Source organism: Filicampus tigris, chromosome 9, assembly GCF_054856515.1.
Source record: "Filicampus tigris isolate MCC_2025a chromosome 9, RoL_Ftig_1.0, whole genome shotgun sequence".
Lineage (NCBI taxonomy): Eukaryota > Metazoa > Chordata > Actinopteri > Syngnathiformes > Syngnathidae > Filicampus > Filicampus tigris.
This window is the reverse complement of record NC_141225.1, coordinates 16,671,021-16,685,715: the sequence shown is the minus strand read 5'-3', so window position 1 is coordinate 16,685,715 and position 14,695 is coordinate 16,671,021. Positions and strand designations below refer to the sequence as shown.

The window sequence follows — 14,695 nt, the reverse complement described above, 5'->3', positions numbered from 1 at the left end:
CGCCTCTCTACCGGGAGAGGAAGGCTCTTTTTCGGTCAGATGGCGCGTTGCAGTCCGCCCCCGTCATTCTCCAGCCCACACAGACACACACAGAGAGAGAAAGAGAGGCAGCCAGCGACCAATACGGTGCGCCGGAGGAGGATTTTTGCCAGTGATTTCAGACGAGCCACAGTAGGCTGAGGGGATTTACTACGCCAATCTGAAGCTATTGCTTCAAGGTAAGAGACTGCATTTAAAACATGGAGAAACAGGCAGTACATTTTTTGCAGCGTGTTCATTTGCAACATATTCAAAGGCGCACGAATGTTTTAAATATTTGTTTGGGTAAACGGAACAATGATTGAAGCTGGGCTTTTTTTCCCCATATGTACACAGACATCTGTTGTTTGACAGACTTCTCAGCAGCCTGAAGAAGGTAAGAACGTTAATGACGACTGCGTATCAAGTAGATGACTGATAATCAGTAGTGGGATGTAAAATAAAAAAGTGTACATGCTGTTTCTCTCCTTAAGTAGATTTACAGTGTCATTTTTCTGTACTTTAGTTGACTGTTTATTTTTCTGATGACCATGCGTTTACTCCCTACATTTCAAAAGCAGATATCTGTCTTTTTCTTCCTCTGGCTTGTATTTCAACTTCCCGTGTACCATTTTAATAAGTGAGCGAGAGTAAACCGTGGTTAAGATCTTGATTGACTTAGCTCATGGAGTCTTGTAATGTGAAAAAAAACAGACACGGGGGAGCGTTAACGATAACGGTAACAGATTCGGAGAAGCAAGATATCCCCCATCATGGCCTTACTGATTGTTGTAACTTGATGTAATGGTGGAGTTTGTTGTACCATCCTAACTACTGACTTCTGCCATTCTGAAATTCTCAGTTTATTCTGAAAAATTCACAAGTAAGATGTTTTTTCAGTTGGTATCATTAGCTAATTTGGCTTTTTTTTGTTGTTCAGTTTACATCAGCAAAGCTAAGGGAATAGGTTTGGATAGCATAAAAGTCAAGCCAATGCTAGCATTGAAAAAAAAAACATGCAACATTTTGTGTGCAGAGATTTTTGTTTTTCTTGTGCTAGCGAGTGTTATTTGTATATAATTGACAGCAAGAATCAATTTGTACTTTTGTACTTAAGTGCTTTTCAGTCAGCACTTTTTTACTTAAGTACAGGAGTCGAATCAATACTCCTACTTTGGCCAGTCTTTTTTTCCCCCCACACAAATGGATAATACTTTTACCTAAGTACAGAGTGTGAGTACTTTTGCCACCTCTGCCGAATGGTTCCCGTGGAATTAGTCAGCTTCAAAAGTATTCATTAACCTCTTTCAATGTCTCGTGAAGATGTCAAACTTTTAGTAGGTATGTCCATGTGTCTCATTCATGCTCATGTTTTGCATGCAGCGTGCCATGTCTCTGCCACGCACACTCGGGGAACTGCAGCTCTATCGGGTGCTGCAAAGGGCCAACCTGCTGGCCTACTACGAAACCTTCATCCAGCAGGGCGGCGACGACGTGCAGCAGCTCTGCGAGGCGGCCGAGGACGAGTTCCTGGAGATCATGGCCCTGGTCGGCATGGCCACCAAGCCGCTACACGTGCGTCGGCTGCAGAAGGCCCTCCGAGACTGGGCGGCGAATCCGGCACTTTTCAGCCAGCCTGTCTCCAGCCTGCCCTCCCTCGGGGGGATCCCGCTCTTTAAAGTGGACAGCACGGGTCCGAGCGGATCTTCCGGTGGACCGAGGAAGTCTTTGAGCAACGGGCAGCCGGGGTCGCCGTGCGAGCGGGAGGATCGGGCGTGTCTTACACCCATGCACAGTGGGAGCCCCCGGAGCCCCTGCTCTCAGGCCTCCCCACAGCCGCCAGACTCGCATTACCGGGAAAAACTGTCCCCGATGGACCCACACTGGCTCACCCCAGAGCCTGATGGGAACGGCAGCTTAGCCTCTGCAGAGGATCCGCCCAGCCCGCCGCATCTTCCCGCAGGTCCCCCCGGTCCCTCCACGTCTCCAAGCTCATCTTCCGCCCCCGCTCCTCTTTCGGCCTGGCCCGGAGGACAACTGGACGGGGAGACGAGCCGCGCTGTGGCGGAAAGCGTAGATAGACTCCTCAGGACTCTGCCTCGCTCCGATCCGACGGAGGTAAAGAGTCTGCTGAGGATAAACAAGAAGATCGCCAAGACCGTGGGCCACATCTTCAACATGGGCTCCCAGGACGTGAAGAAGGAAGAGGAGATCCGCAAGTACAGCCTCATCTACGGACGCTTTGACTCCAAGCGGAGAGAAGGCAAGCTACTCACACAGCATGAGGTAAAACAATCCAAGAGCGCAGATGTTTCTTATCCTTGTGTCACCCGACCGTCATGGTCACAGATTCCATCTGTCTTCTCTCCTCAGTTGATCATCAACGAGGCTGCAGCCCAGTTCTGTATGCGCGACAACGCCCTTTTACTCAGGAGGGTGGAACTCTTCTCTTTGGCTCGGCAGGTGGCGAGAAAATGTGCCTACACCACCACTCTCAAGCACGCAAGGTAAGAACAGCGTGTTTGTCTTTCAGCAACGCTTCTGTTGCAACAGAAAAGGGAACAATGAATAAAACAGCGTTGCACAACCTTTTTTGTGCCAAGGCACATATTTGACAGCATATTTCTTACAGCACACACCCAACAAAATGTCACAAACAGTACTAAAAAATATTTTTTTTTCAGTCTACTCATAGATTTACTAAATTTGAAATCTGGGTGTGTTTAGTTCAAGTGCGGTCCTCAACAGTCCCTATCCGGGCCTGTTTTAGATGTCTCCCTATTCCAACACACCTGATTGAAATGATCAGCTCATCAATAAGCTCTGCAGAAGCCTGATAACGATCCTGATCTTTTGAATCAGCTGTGTTGGAGGAAGGAAACAGCTACAACATGGAGGATTGCAGCCCTCGAGGACCAGAGTTGCCCAACCCTGGTATAGACAGATCTGCATGCCACAATTCCACTGTACTGCCCTTCCATCATAAGTCAAACAGCTGCAATTTTATACATATTTTCAGCAGACTTTACTTGTGCCACTGTTGCGTGGCAATCGAATGTTGTTTTGGAATAAACTAACAAACCCAAAAAATAGCAATCAGGACAGCAGCTCTCATTTTTGGATTCGGTGGAGTTACCGTTGGGATACACTGGATGGATGTTGGTTCATCTGCTACATCCGATGACGTCACAAAAAAATGTTTGTGCGTAAACCAATCCAGAAGATGACAGCCGGAATATATTGTGGCATTGTATGATCTTGCGGTGCTATAATGTCTGTAGAACTGCACTGCACCATCCTGGGAGATGTTTTTATTGTTTTGATTAAATGCATGCTTTTGTGAAATATTGCAAACAAGTCAGTGAGATGTTGGGCAGTCATAGGCCACTGCAAACGATGGCGTACAATCATAAACAAAAAGTGTTTCATGAATATCTCTCTGGGCAGCATGGTGCTCTTGTGGTTAGCGCGTCTTCCTCACAGTTGGGACAATCTATGTTCGAATCTCAGCTCAGGCCTTTATTTTTGGAACTTGCATATACAGTGTAGAACATGCATGTATAGGTTCATTGAAGGAAGACTCTAGTCTGAATGGCAACCAGTCCAGGGTACCCAAAGTCAGCTGGAATAAGCGCCAGCTCGCCCACTAGCCTAATGAGGACAAGCAATGAAATTATAAAATAGATGGCTGGAATATCTGCCTAAAAGTGTCAATCAAACTGAACGCTAAAGGTAAAATTGGAATTGGATAGAACGCTTCTAGCGAATACAGCTGCGATGCAAAGGTGACATTTTTAATTGCCATCATCCTGCAGGTCAAACATGGAGGAGAACAGTGTGCCGTCCCAAAAAAGAGCAAGGCTCGACGTGAGTTGACAAAGCCCTCTTTCGGGAGTGCTTGTTATTATAGCATCTCTGTATATTGACTGGAATAAAAGTTGTTTTGAACAACTGAATGTGTTTTCAATTCCAGGTGACTTCACCCGAGAGCACGTCGTCACTCCTCGGAGCAGACAATGCCGAGGCCTTGAACCAGAGGGCCGATGATGACAGCTTGTCTGCAGAAAGTCCGGACAGCGTGTCGCACGGTAAACACTTAATGATGTTATTCCGACTACTACGGATGTTCCTATTGCCTCTAACAACATTCTCTTGCGTTCTATCCTGTCAGACACGATGAGCTCACAATGCAATCAGTCGCCATCGCCGTGCCCCGCCACCGACAGCTCCAACCCGGCCACCTGGAGTCGCCATCTCATGCAACAAACGCTCATGGATGAAGGGCTGCGATTGGCTCGCATGGTGTCACATGATCGGGCCGCCAAGATCAAATTACAGTCAGACGGAACTCACTCCACAGGTGACTTTTCAGATATTAACTTATCATTGTGTGCTTAATTTTGCCAACAGAATAAACGATTATTTCTCAATGATTGCCCGTCTCTTTGCAAGTTGAAAAATATATATCAACACTGAGACTCCCAAAACTGTACAGTCCATTCTTAGCTTACTAGTTAGCATAACTTTAACAAAACACCACAAATGAAATCAAACCTTTTTTAGACAGAGATCCCATGAAAATAGTGCAATAGTTGTAACAGAAGGACCAGCTTTCATCCGTCTTTGCCTTTTGCAAACACACCAGAGTGGACTACTGGTTAGAATTTTAACTGGGCTCGGGCTCCAGTACACCTGCGACCCATGTGAGGAAAAACGCAATAGAAAATTGATGTAAGGTGCAAAAATTACTGCTATCACAGGCAGTGTAGAAGAGGCTCCAGTTTGAAGGTATAAAAGGGGAACGTTTCCTCATTGGACACAGCAAAATTGTTATTTAGTTTGTCGAGTTCTGCACTTATTACCCCAAATGTTTCCAAAAAATGTGCATTTTACTCAAGCTATCAGTTGACAGCATCACAGCTGCAAAAGTGATGTACTTTAATGTTAATGTTTTTTGAATAGTTTTGTTACCTTGACATGAAATGATCCCAGAAATTTAGCTATGAGAGTTGTTTATTACAGTATGTTGTGGACTTGTGCTAATTTAGCAAGTTGAAATGACTTTAGCTGTTAGCAATTTGTTGGTGGTTCCTTATATAGCATTCTTTGACATGGGGCAGCATGGTGGTCTAGTGGTTTGCGATCTCTCTGTGCTTGCATTTCCTTGTACGGTTGGTTTATTTTTTCTTTCATTTTTCTCCCACAGTCCAAAAACATTCATGTTAGGTTCATGACAAAATTGTCCATAGGCGTGAATATGAGTGTAAACATCCAGATGTGGCCTGCGATTGGCTGCCAACCAGTCCGGGTTATCTATGGATAATGGATGGATGGATGTTTAAAGCTGCAAGGAGAAATATATATATATAAATATATATATATATATATATATATATATATATATATATATATATATATATATATATATATATATATATATATGTATATGTATATGTATATATATATATATATATATATATATATATATATATATATATATATATATATATATATATATATACATATATATGAGAGGCGAAAACAACCCAAACACATTTTTTTCAAGAATATGTTCCCAGCAAGCCCACTAGTTGAAAAACGGCATTCTGATTAATATTGCGTTTGTGGAATATGAGTTAAGCAGCAAAATCCACCCCTTTTAAACCATCTCGGGGGGCGGTCATTTTGTCACTTCTGTCGCCTGAAGATGACATCACAGCTGCTCAGGGCTCAGGTAACCAATCACAGCTCAGCTTCAGAAAGCTTGATTGGTCGTTAACTGAGCTCCGAGCAGTTGTGATGTCATTTGACAAAATGGCCGCCCCCAGAGAAAAAAAGGCTAAAAACGGGTGGATTAACTCTTACTCCACAAATGCAATATTTATCAGAATGCCTTGTTTCAACTAGTGGGCTTGCATAGAACACATTCTTGGAAAAAATATGTTTGTGTTGACTCCCCCTTTAAGGCTCTTCCTGGTATCACACTGCCTTATGAGGAAGAAGTGATGTGTCCAAGTTAGTTGTGATAGGCAGACGGAGGAAAAGGATTCCGGCCAAGACATGAGTGGGCGTGGATGGAGGGAGAGAAGAAGGGGGGAGGTGGTATAGGAAGTACTCTGTGGGCGACAGCACAAGACCCCCACCAGCAGCAGCCGCAGCGCCGCCACCTCGGCGGCAACTGACGTCAGAGTGCGTTGGCTGCGTGGGCAGAGGGGCGGGAAGGATGGGCTGTGGGGGCGATGGAGTGGGAGGTAATTGAGGGGCGTTGCATTGACTCACCAAGCGACAGTGCACCAAAATAAAACCTGTGGGCTGCGAAATGGCACAGTCTTTTTTATTCTTCTTCTCCCGCAACCAAAAGGACTGCGGAAATAACAACAATAAAAAAAAAGTGACATACGTTTTATCTCTGACGTCAATCTGCCTCACTTCTTGTCTTTCACTTGCCTAACTTCAGTTCACTTCCTCTAAACATGTCTTGTCATAACTTCATATTTTGTCGTTCAATCTAGTCAGGATTATGCATTACTTGGTATGTTTCTGTGTAAAATTTTTCTTTTATCACCTTCAAAATTGTCGGACTATACACAAGTGTAAACCCAAGTTACTGTTTAAATATGTGGTTTGTTGACATTGCTCATTTGTTGGCATTATGGCCACATTTTTCAGTTATTCAATTGCCAAGATGTTCGTCATGCAATTTATGAACCGTGATGACCTCATTTCTTGTGGGGGTGTTTCTTGCTGAATTCCCCAAACTATTATTCAAAGACTTTAAAACACCTCACTTCGTGGCGGTGACTAATATTTAGCCTTTAACGCTGTCCAGTCATATTAAATAGAGTTCTGTATCAGATCAGAACCCAAGGGGTGTATCAGAGAGATCTCACTTTTCTGTAATTTTCTTTAACCTTCCATTTATGGACTTGAGAAGAGTTTGCCCGCAGCGTGTTGGTCCTCAGTGATTCTCAGATAGCACGAAGTCTTTAAAGCAGCATAAGATAATAACTGTTTTTGTGTGATTTCCTTTAGGGCCACTGCAAATAAAATGACAGCATGAATATAAAGGAAAAAACACAACTGTCAGCCTCCAACTTGTGTGTATTTAAAAAAAAAAAAACCTCAATGAAATTGCAATAAATATGTTACAGGGTTGAACTGTCACTACCATTATACCTTTATTTACTGGACAGATATTTTTAAGCAATGTTTTAATATTCATTTGCAATTAAAAAAACAAACAATTTTTTTCATGTGTATTAAACCTTTCAATATGTCCTGATAGTATTACGGTACATGAGTAAAATGATCTGTGGCAAAAATGTCAGCCCTCTCTGGCCCCATCTTGTGCCTGTCATTTGAGTTACAAGAAACCACCGCGCCTGGGGAAAAACAACCAATCAGCGATAGAAGGCGCAACTGACGAGGTGCTAATTATTTGTCAGGCACTTGCGGGCACACTCATTCCAAGCGCGCCCTCATGGCCTCATGCTACAACAACAATAATCAGCTCACGAAAACAAAGGTAACAGGTAATTGTAAAAACAAGCTAACAACGGCAAATTGAAAACATTGAGGTATTGGATATCTGGGTGGAGAATTGCAAAATCGTTATATAATAAATAAAATCTATATAGCGCTTTTCTCACCGTAACTCAAGAGAAAAATAACCTAATTTTATATTGTGATTCTACTGTGTGAGCACTGATTATTCATTCCGTCTTCATACTAAAGGAAATAAAACAACAACGACATGGTCTCGATCTAAAGAAGACAAACTAATGAGACAAAACACTAATAAACCATCAAATGCCAATTAAGGGCTGTTTGATCATTTTACTGTCTTTACAAGCACCACACACAACAGACACATCAGCATCAATGCTAATGCTAACAACATGAAAGATGTCCTGGCTGGTCTGCATATATTTTAAACCACTATAGTATAGTAGGTTAATTGTGAGTCACCATGGGGATGACAGTGATGTTATTCGCCTTAGAACAATCCTCATAAAAAACAGTATACCCTACCTCTTATCTCAAGGTAAAATGAGATACTATAGCTTGAAATGCTGGGGAAGATGTGTTTATTCTCTCCATTTCCTGTCTCCATAGAGCATGCCAATAAAATTCAGCAGCGGAGCCCGATCACTGTGTGCCGGAGCATCAGCCCAAACGTCACCAAAGACAGCGTCAATCAGAGAGCGAAGTAAAAAGCGACGTCATTCGATGACATTATCAGCCTGCAGTGAACTGTATGGACCTGTTATTGGACAATTTGTTATTAAAAGCATTCATTCTGCATATTGAATCAATCTGTTTATTATGAGCCTGGTTTTCGTTGTTAGCGGTGTTTTAATAGGAAACACCCCCAACACACAAGGGGGCACTACAACTTTGGAAATGAACCCCCTTTTAATCACTAGGTAGGGCACTGCGAGAAAAACTGTTTATTGACATTCTCAAAGATGTACAGTCTAGAACAGTTTGCCGATTATCATTTGCAGGAAACACTCAAAAAAGAAAATGAGTCAAGGATGTTAATTCTGTCAGTCTTTAATATCTGTTGTTGTATGTCACATGAAAACACATTTTATCCTCCTTTAGTGATAGTATAGACACACATTCTGTTAGATATCTGTGCCATGTTTTTGTTGTGCTGAAAGTTTTCATCTTAATTTTTGTATCCATCACACAGTTTTGATTTTCTAAGCTCGGTAAGAACTTTGTCTTTTTTGGATTGAATTCAGGTTTCATGAGCTGTAGACATTTGGCTCTGTTGCAGAATTGAAATTGAAAGTGACACTTCAGGGTTTAAAAACAAATATGAATGCAAGGTTTGGATATGTCGCTACAGTGACACTATGCCAGTGTTATGTTATGGAGTTGAATGGCTTGTTATGACAAGAAGCCTGTGCCCATTTTTATTTTTTTATTTAGCCTTTGAATCTGCACTCAAAACAAACACAGAGGCAGAATTTTTTTTTTCATAGTCGTTTCATCAGAGCAAGGGATGGCAACTCAATGGGCATCTGATGCCAATTCACCGATTAATGAGGATATAGAAAATGGATGGCATTCATTTTATGCTTTTTTTAAAATTCATTTATCTTATTTGATTGAATTATTTTAAATAATATGATTAAAAAAAATATTAGCAAGTTAACCAAACTGTATACATTTACAAAAAATATAAAATAACTGGGTTCTTTATTATAGTTTGATTAATTATACATAAATAAAAAGCATGAATTACAATTGAATTAAAACAAAGTATTTTATATGCACATTTTAACTTGTATTTCTTCTATTTTCATCTATGAATAACATCTGCCCATTTTAAAAATCAAATGTGGCCCTTGAGCAAAAAAAGTTGGCCCAATACTGCAGTAGCATTTTTGGCTATGAAATGTAAACATGTTACTTTGAATGACACATGCACTCTGGGCTGTGCATTCATTCCGCCTACTCGTCGCTTGAGCATTAGTGACAGTTATCAACTCATTCTATCCCAATGACATATTTATATGTCATTCCACAATGGGTCTGAAAAAGTCTGGTACTGAATGAGTTATTTTGTTACATATAAAAAATATTGCCTAAGGCTGTAGTGTGTTGCATTGTAACACACGCACTTGTGTCTGTTGTGTGAAAGATGCTGCAGGAGCTGCGTCAAGTAGCCAGCAACACTCCTGCTGTCATCTTGTTTGTTGTGCTGACGCTCTCCTGCAAGCCGTGACTCACGATGATGCCACCAGAACTCACACACTTACATGGAAACACCCTTACAAGAAACTTGGAAACATATGTGCAAATCTTAAAGAATGAAGAAAGTTGTGTCAATTGAAATTAAAACAAAAATCCCATACAAATCCTTGCCATGATAATACAGATCAATTTTATAACAATTTGACATTGATTAATTAATTTTCCATCCATTATCTAAACTGAATTCGAATCATTTATATTTGAATTTGAATTGCTAAACTGCAGTGAAAAACTGAATCAGAATTTTACAATTTGAATTCGAATTTGTTAGTTTGGAACTCAAATCCAAATAAATTTGAAACTGAATTTAAAATTATTGAATTTATATCGGGTTTTCTGAAACTGTATTTGATCCTCATTGAAAATTAAATTATGTATAATTTCACATTCAGTTTTCTAAATACAAATTCAGCTTAACCTTATGCATGCTCCGACCACCTCTTGTCTAACACCGCCGCAGGTTAGACAACTGGCCTAATGCAACATATTTCAGTCTGTCATATGTGAGCATGAGTATACCCTTTGAATCATGACATTATATTTTTTTAAATCATTGCACCGGGCGGCATTGGGGTGGGGGAGCACACACCAAACAACCGGGGCTGGGATCACAGTCTCCAAGTCCCAACTTCAAGATTCAGATGTGCCAAGCTATGTCGGGGCAGTATTGCACAACTAGCATGCCATATTTAAAGGCAATGAACGGAGCTGCTTTAACTGGTCATGATTAAAGTCAGCTGTGACCACTCCCACAGCAGCGCAGCTCTCCAAGATCTGACGGCCTGGACTCATCGGTAAAATCACCAACATCGAGTCCAGCCCCCCCTCCGCGCAGTGGTACGCTGCCCAGGATTTAGACCAGCCATAAGTCTGAACTTTGAAGGCAAATGATGAAACGAATCAATCCGAATGAATGTACTGCATTTTAATAGAAGACATTAATAGCCACGCACATTTAAATTATTTTCCCTACAATGATTATGAAAGAATGAGGGAGAATGAAGGCAGACAAAGACGGTGTCATCAATCAGCTGTCAGCAGTGCTAATTAGCGCCTTCATTCTCTGAGGCTATTCTTAGCCTCGGTGTTCCCTCCTTAGCAACACAGCACTGAACAGCTGACAGATGACCAGTGCGAGCTTGATTGCAAACACACACAGTGACCATTTGTTTTGTTTTGTTTTGTTTTGTTTAATCGTGCTGCCATCCCAATAACCTGTAGGGGCCCATTACTGTTTGAGACTTATGTAACATTTAAATCTCAAGGCACGGAGTGAAATTCTGTTCAGTCCTATACATTAGACGAAAGCATGCATCACAGCAGTGAATTCCCAACCGCTGTCGTGAGAGATCATCAGGTAGGGGTGCCGAGGGAAATGATCCCATTTCACTTAATTGGTCCAAAATGCATACACAACTTGATTGCTGAAAAATAACGGCTGACAATTAGCATAAAAATGTTCAAAGAAGTGTAACCAACAAAAATGCATGCTTAATACACTGGGAAAAATGTTATTTATTCGTTTTTTAGTCTTTCAAAACCATCAGTGTTGTGTATCAATTTCTGAAAGAGTACAAAATGACAAAACAGCCACAACGCTCAATGTGAAGATGTTCTTGTGCCACCAGTCAACGGTTGCAATATCTAAAAAACAGCAGTGGGTGACAGTATCACTCTGCAAACACCTTCCAGTTCCCTCTCCATTGTGTCCGTATATGTCGGACCCAATTCAGATGGCATATACTTTTGCTTCATGTTACTTTCATTTCTTTATTCAACTCCTCTTGACACTTGCATGACAGATACAAATGTTAAAATGATGAGTTTCAGTGCAAAAGCTGGCAAGCGTCATTTGGACAAAATTAGAGGCATGTCTGTCAGCAGACTGCCTATCACAGCATCATTCGATGTTGCATTTTCAAACCCAGCAAAACCGAATAGCTCATTTGAAAACTTCATCTAAACTAAAGGTTTTTACTTTTGTTTAGATTTTTAGATTTGTATTGACTGTTTTTTATTGGGTTATTTTTGAAACAACTGATTTTAGAGTGCCTCAAATGTTCTCCCTCATTAAAACCCCAATTTGGGTTTTATGAGGGCTACAGTTTGATTTCTCCCTTACAAATTCAACAGTGCTCAGTTTTGATCGACCTTTTACCATGTCGTGCGTAAAACATGACTAGAGGTTGAATTAGGATTTATAAAGAGGAAATCTAACCGCGTCTCTTGCGCCGTGCCCTTGGTGACGGTAACTAGGTGACGTGGTTGTGGAGATGTTGCAGGAACTCCCCCCTGGTGGTCGTGTGTCCCGGAAAAATGGCCTGGCAGAATTCGCACACGTGAGACTGCAGCGTCACGTCGGACATCAGCAATCTACCTGGAAGACTCGGGTCAAAGCCAAGGAACTGACGGTCTGACAGAGACATCTGAGGCAAAGGCAGCACATTTTTACAAGTAAATACGTGAAACATGGTGCAAAGAAATGACGTCTCCCGACGTGGTCAATTTACCCCGTTTGAGTCCTGGTGGCTCCCGCCTCCTGTGGGAGGATAACAGGAAAACTTAGTAGTTACAGGAACCTGTCTTAATGACAACTTTTGTTGTGCTCTGCCATCAGGCGCCTTCATGCTGAGCTTGGCCATATCTTCAGCCAGGAGATGAGACGTGTTCTCATTTGTAGCGAGCGCATACACGTCAGACTGTGCTGCAGGGTTGTGCGCACCTATTGGGTTTCCCTGGAAATGCGCCGGGATTTCTTGGATACGCTCGGCAGACAAGCCCCCATTAGGAGCACCTGCAGACAAACACTTTTGCTGAGTCATCATGATGGATCGTGAGAGCTACTGTATTTTGTGGTCTGTTATGTTGAACCTTTGGTCTTCTGTAGCGTTGTCATGAGATGTTGCAACAGAGCCGCCTGCCTGAGGCAAAGAGATCTCAGGCGAACAAACTCCTGGTAAAGTTCTCTGTATGCTGCCTCCATCTCACCTCACCAATCGGCAGCTGTAGGATCATATGGCTTAATTGGATGAGGATTTTTGTCACCATTGTCCATAGAAATCGCCTCATGTAGACAGGATAGCATGGAAACAACAACATTTTTGGCAAACACAGGAATTCTTTTACTTTTATTGACAACACTTACTTTTGGGAGTATCTAGAGTGATTAATAAGAGGCATATGACATCATTAACAATTTAACAGCTTGGACTAAAATTGAAGTTTAAAGTGGATTTCGATATTTGGGGGAAAAACAATGAGTTCATTTTAAAGAGGAAGGCAACCCAAAAATGTTCTTTACAATAATATGTTGTATGCGCCAAGCAATAGTGTAAACGCGGCATTCTGATTACAATTGTGTTTGTGGAATATTGGTTAAGAAGTAAAATCCACCCGTTTTTGTCCATCTCAGTGGGTGGCCATTTTGTCACTTGCCGTCGACTGAAAAGAACATCACAGTTGCTCAGGGCTCAAATAACGACATATCACTTCAACTTCAGAAAACAGGTTAATTAGGCCATAAACAGGCCATTTGTTGTTTTTTGGGGGTAAATTGGTTGTTACCTGAGCCCTGAGTAGTGACAAAATGGCTGGATTTTGCTGCTTAATTCATATTCCACAAACACGTTTTTAATCAGAATCTAAAGTTTAGACTAGTGAGGCGGCATAGAAGATATTATTGTAAAGAAAATGTGGGGGTTGACTTCCTCTTTAAATATATGTCATAGAACTTGACATTTTGAGATGTTCATTAATTAGCAAAGATAACATCCATCCGTCCGTAGTCTGTACCGGTTAACCTCACCAGGGTTGCCAGTGAGCTGGAGCCCATCCCATCTTATTTTGGGTAAGAGGTTGAAACTGGCCAAGTCAGGGGACTCAAAGACAAACAACCGTACCCTCACACATTTACACCGATTGACAAGTCTTCAGTTACCATAAGGATTGGGGGAGGAAACCAGACACCTCAGAAAAGCCACAAAAGAATAGAGGGAGAACATGCAAACTCCACACAGGAAGTCAGAATTTGAACCCCCAATCTACAGGACTGTATGTAGTCAGATGTGCTCCCCGCTCGCCCACATATATACAAATGAACAAAGTATCTCAATGAAACACAAAACAAACTGTCAATTACCATGACTTCAATTTCTTTCTATGAAAGTTAGACACATATTTTAATCATTCTTAATTCACTCCTTGAGAAATTCTGGGATTTCAGCAGTATGCTCACTATCCATAACATTAGGTACACCTACACAGACTGCCTCACAATCCCCGCCCTAGCAGCAATAATAATGTTGTCTGAAATTCAATGAGCAGTTAGATGTGTACAACTGCACTGCATCAGGATGAGTCTTTCGAATATGAGCTAGCTACCCAAGAGGGTCAAACATTTGAGTAGTAAAATGCAACATTCACTGACCTGTCGCACAATCGATCAACTGTCGCGGCTCCAAGCAATCCCTTCTATACAGCCTCCTTCATCTTATAAAGGCCTCCTGGAAGAGCCAAAAACATTTGTTATATAAATTCTAGCCATTGTGGTTGTTTCTCTCACACTCCACTAGAAGATCTAAAGCAAAGGGAAGTGGCTAAGGAGAATAAGGAAGTGAAAAGCATTTTGTTGAAAGAGGACCTCATCGGTTAAATAACAGTACGGAAAATATTTTTAGAACGTCATAGCAAGCGCCACGATCTGTTGTGAGGTGACACAACATCAGAATTAGCGCCAGTGTTAGGACTTTGGAAAGTTGTTATCATTTTGGGGCAAACAGCGTTACATTTTTTTCCAGGCATGAACTGTAACATACAGAGAGAAAACCCTACGAATGTCATTGTTCCATTGGACAATGTCAATTACACTTAACTGTGACACTTTGAGCCCATGAAACCTCTTCAATGAAAG

The 14,695-nt window shown here is 41.6% G+C and overlaps 2 protein-coding genes across 5 annotated transcripts; one reads left to right on the top strand and one right to left on the bottom strand.

Moving 5' to 3' along the window:
- Positions 1-8,329, top strand: nab2 (NGFI-A binding protein 2 (EGR1 binding protein 2)). 3 transcript variants are annotated; one of them, XM_086041712.1, is made up of 8 exons: positions 1-218; positions 376-415; positions 1,402-2,304; positions 2,392-2,525; positions 3,834-3,885; positions 3,992-4,106; positions 4,190-4,378; positions 8,134-8,329. In XM_086041712.1, exons 3-8 carry the CDS (start codon positions 1,408-1,410, stop codon positions 8,229-8,231), a joined length of 1,485 nt encoding a protein of 494 aa, XP_085897838.1. In that variant the 5' UTR covers positions 1-218; positions 376-415; positions 1,402-1,407; the 3' UTR covers positions 8,232-8,329. The 3 variants fall into 3 exon arrangements, with proteins under 3 accessions (XP_085897838.1, XP_085897836.1, XP_085897837.1); XM_086041710.1 differs by having other exon boundaries at positions 1,402-2,525; XM_086041711.1 differs by lacking the exon at positions 1-218 and having other exon boundaries at positions 228-415; positions 1,402-2,525.
- A 2,952-nt stretch (positions 8,330-11,281) lies between these two features.
- LOC147142294 (uncharacterized) lies at positions 11,282-14,374 on the bottom strand. 2 transcript variants are annotated; one of them, XM_086041709.1, is made up of 5 exons: positions 14,213-14,374; positions 12,658-12,789; positions 12,509-12,580; positions 12,297-12,325; positions 11,282-12,212 (listed from the first exon to the last, which is right to left on the bottom strand). In XM_086041709.1, the coding sequence occupies exons 2-5, from the start codon at positions 12,767-12,769 to the stop codon at positions 12,039-12,041; spliced, it is 387 nt and encodes a 128-aa protein (XP_085897835.1). In that variant the 5' UTR covers positions 12,770-12,789; positions 14,213-14,374; the 3' UTR covers positions 11,282-12,038. The 2 variants fall into 2 exon arrangements, with proteins under 2 accessions (XP_085897835.1, XP_085897834.1); XM_086041708.1 differs by having other exon boundaries at positions 12,297-12,580.
- Positions 14,375-14,695: the final 321 nt, after the last annotated feature.